We start from the raw sequence: 2,261 nt of genomic DNA on the forward strand, positions 1-2,261 counted from the left end.
TAATCAATCATATGATTCATTTAGTTATATTTTAATAAATATTTCAAACATATGAGTAAATATTTTGTTCTTAACTATTAAACATTATTTTTATCTATGACTATATAGCATATGGTAATAATTGTTTGATTTTTCTTTTAAAGTAGGCTTAACATAATGTGTAACGTTACCTTAATAACAAAGAAAAAAAATATAGTAACGTTTTAGTATGTATTTTTAGAATGTAAGCATATGGTCTGTAATATTTTACAGGTCAGAACAAGAACCGCTACCTCATTGGCTATTTCACATGGCGTGTGATGACCGGCAGACATGACGTGATAGAATACCACATGCAAATACCAGGGCATGCCAGGTGTCTGGTTGACAGTGGATTTGGGCATTTAAAGAAACTTTACAGGTACCTAAAAGCCGCCTTTGTTGTATGTGTAAGAATTTAAAAAAAGGTAAATTTTCTATGTATTAAGTGTTTTATTTATTTAGCATGTAGAATAAGATCGAGTTTACATTTCTTCTCCCAACAATACTAGCAATCTGATCATTGAAATTCGGGAGGTCGAACATTGAGACAATGGACTCATTGACCCAGATGGTGAATATGTCCTCAGCATCCAATGAAGCAGTGAGGTATCCGGCATGGAACTGGCGGGATTGGGAAGAGTTTTTGTCCCGACTGTTTTGTCCTGTACCAGCGATAAGGTATTTACTAACGTAGGCCTATGATAATTGGTTGAAAATGTTCACAACACTGAGTAGAATTGTTAATATTTTTTTCTGTATAACGGTTTTATACTGCTGTTTAACAAAAAGTGTAAAATTCCTAAAGTGCAATACAAGGCGAAAGAAAAACAAAACTCGGACATAACCATGCACATTGTCTTCAATTATAGTTACCAATGCAAATGAATATTATTCGCAAATGCATCATAATTTTGTGTCCTATCCAAACGTTTTAAAATGTTTGCCAAAATAGTATTTTTTTTATTTTCAGACAATATCAGTACTTCCGCATGACGACGGAAGAGCCAGGTGTGGTCACAATGCGCACGAGAGTCGGATGTCCAGAGGTCAAGGTTACAGTGGCTATGGATGGCGTCCATATTCCATACCAACGACCGCAGATTGTAGAGGCCAAAAGACTCAGCCGAAACAGACAGGAGTACTTGTACAAAGTTGTCAGGCCATATCTCAGCGATGCTAACAAGGATGCTACTTGCCCTTGCCCAGAAACATAACTATAGTTATGTCATCGCATCTACGGCGAAAGATTACACACATTATACTGTCAAAATTTACAGGCGAATGACAAATAACTTCAAACTTATTCTTCACTTCTTTTTGAATATCCTTCAATGTCTGTTTGAATACATTGGTTTATTTATAACACATTTAAATAACACTTTTTCATATCAAATGAAATATTTGTATTCACTTCTGTTCGTTTCTATAGAATTCAAGGCAAACGAAGAATTCTGCATACAATATAAGCTGTACGATAAATAAATTGTGAACATGCTAAGAATAATTATAAAAATTATTAAAGATTACTCGACTCTTAATTGTTAGGAAAAGCACTTTTGGGAAATAAAAATCTAACATTTCAACACAATGAAATTATTTTTATTATTATTATTATTATTGGATATTGTTGGTTTATGTATTAATGGTGTAATTGATAATGTTTGTTTTGATGTGTGCATTCCTATGAAAAACTAAATGATATGTTGTGAAAATATGTGAGATTGGTTTAGAAAAAAATGATTTAAACTGTATGGTTTGCTGGTCGATGTAAATATAAGTGGACTTTGTTGCTAAGCAACGTATGCTAGATTACAGATTAATGTTAATCACAACTATTTTTAAAACAAATAGATACCTGATAATATATTTTTAACAAAATAAATGTGTTCTTAAATGTTATTTCATGTCTTGTTTATAAGTGTGGATTTTGATGTAACATACATCTGAATGCGGTTTACTTGAAAACGTTGTTAACGTTGTTAACGTCAAAACACCTCTGCAGTGCTGTTACTAAAATACAAATTTCTCAGTAAGTAATGGGGCTTTATCTATAAATTTGGTATCATAATAACAAGCACAAAACAGTCTTTATCAATCCATAGAAAACAAAAAATGTGAAATTTTGTCACGAATACAGGTTTTGCCGCGACACGGCCCATATATATATATATATATATATATATATATATATAATAAAAGTAAAAACACGTGTCTGGGATTTTAAACATATATTGATTGCC

The 2,261-nt window shown here is 31.9% G+C and overlaps 1 protein-coding gene across 1 annotated transcript; it reads left to right on the forward strand.

Moving 5' to 3' along the window:
• The first annotated feature begins 557 nt into the window (after nt 1–557).
• Nucleotides 558–1,920, forward strand: LOC127866569 (uncharacterized). Its single transcript, XM_052407192.1, has 2 exons — nt 558–699; nt 992–1,920. The coding sequence occupies exons 1-2, from the start codon at nt 572–574 to the stop codon at nt 1,233–1,235; spliced, it is 372 nt and encodes a 123-aa protein (XP_052263152.1). The 5' UTR covers nt 558–571; the 3' UTR covers nt 1,236–1,920.
• The last annotated feature ends 341 nt before the right edge of the window (nt 1,921–2,261 follow it).

This window comes from Dreissena polymorpha, chromosome 2, assembly GCF_020536995.1.
Source record: "Dreissena polymorpha isolate Duluth1 chromosome 2, UMN_Dpol_1.0, whole genome shotgun sequence".
NCBI classification, from domain to species: domain Eukaryota; kingdom Metazoa; phylum Mollusca; class Bivalvia; order Myida; family Dreissenidae; genus Dreissena; species Dreissena polymorpha.

Excerpts from the sequence above, each read along its gene's own strand:
- LOC127866569 (XM_052407192.1), top strand. The coding sequence starts at position 572 with ATGGACTCATTGACCCAGATGGTGAATATGTCCTCAGCATCCAATGAA. Across the intron at positions 700-991 it reads TGTCCTGTACCAGCGATAAG|ACAATATCAGTACTTCCGCA; the intron begins GTATTTACTAAC and ends TTTTATTTTCAG.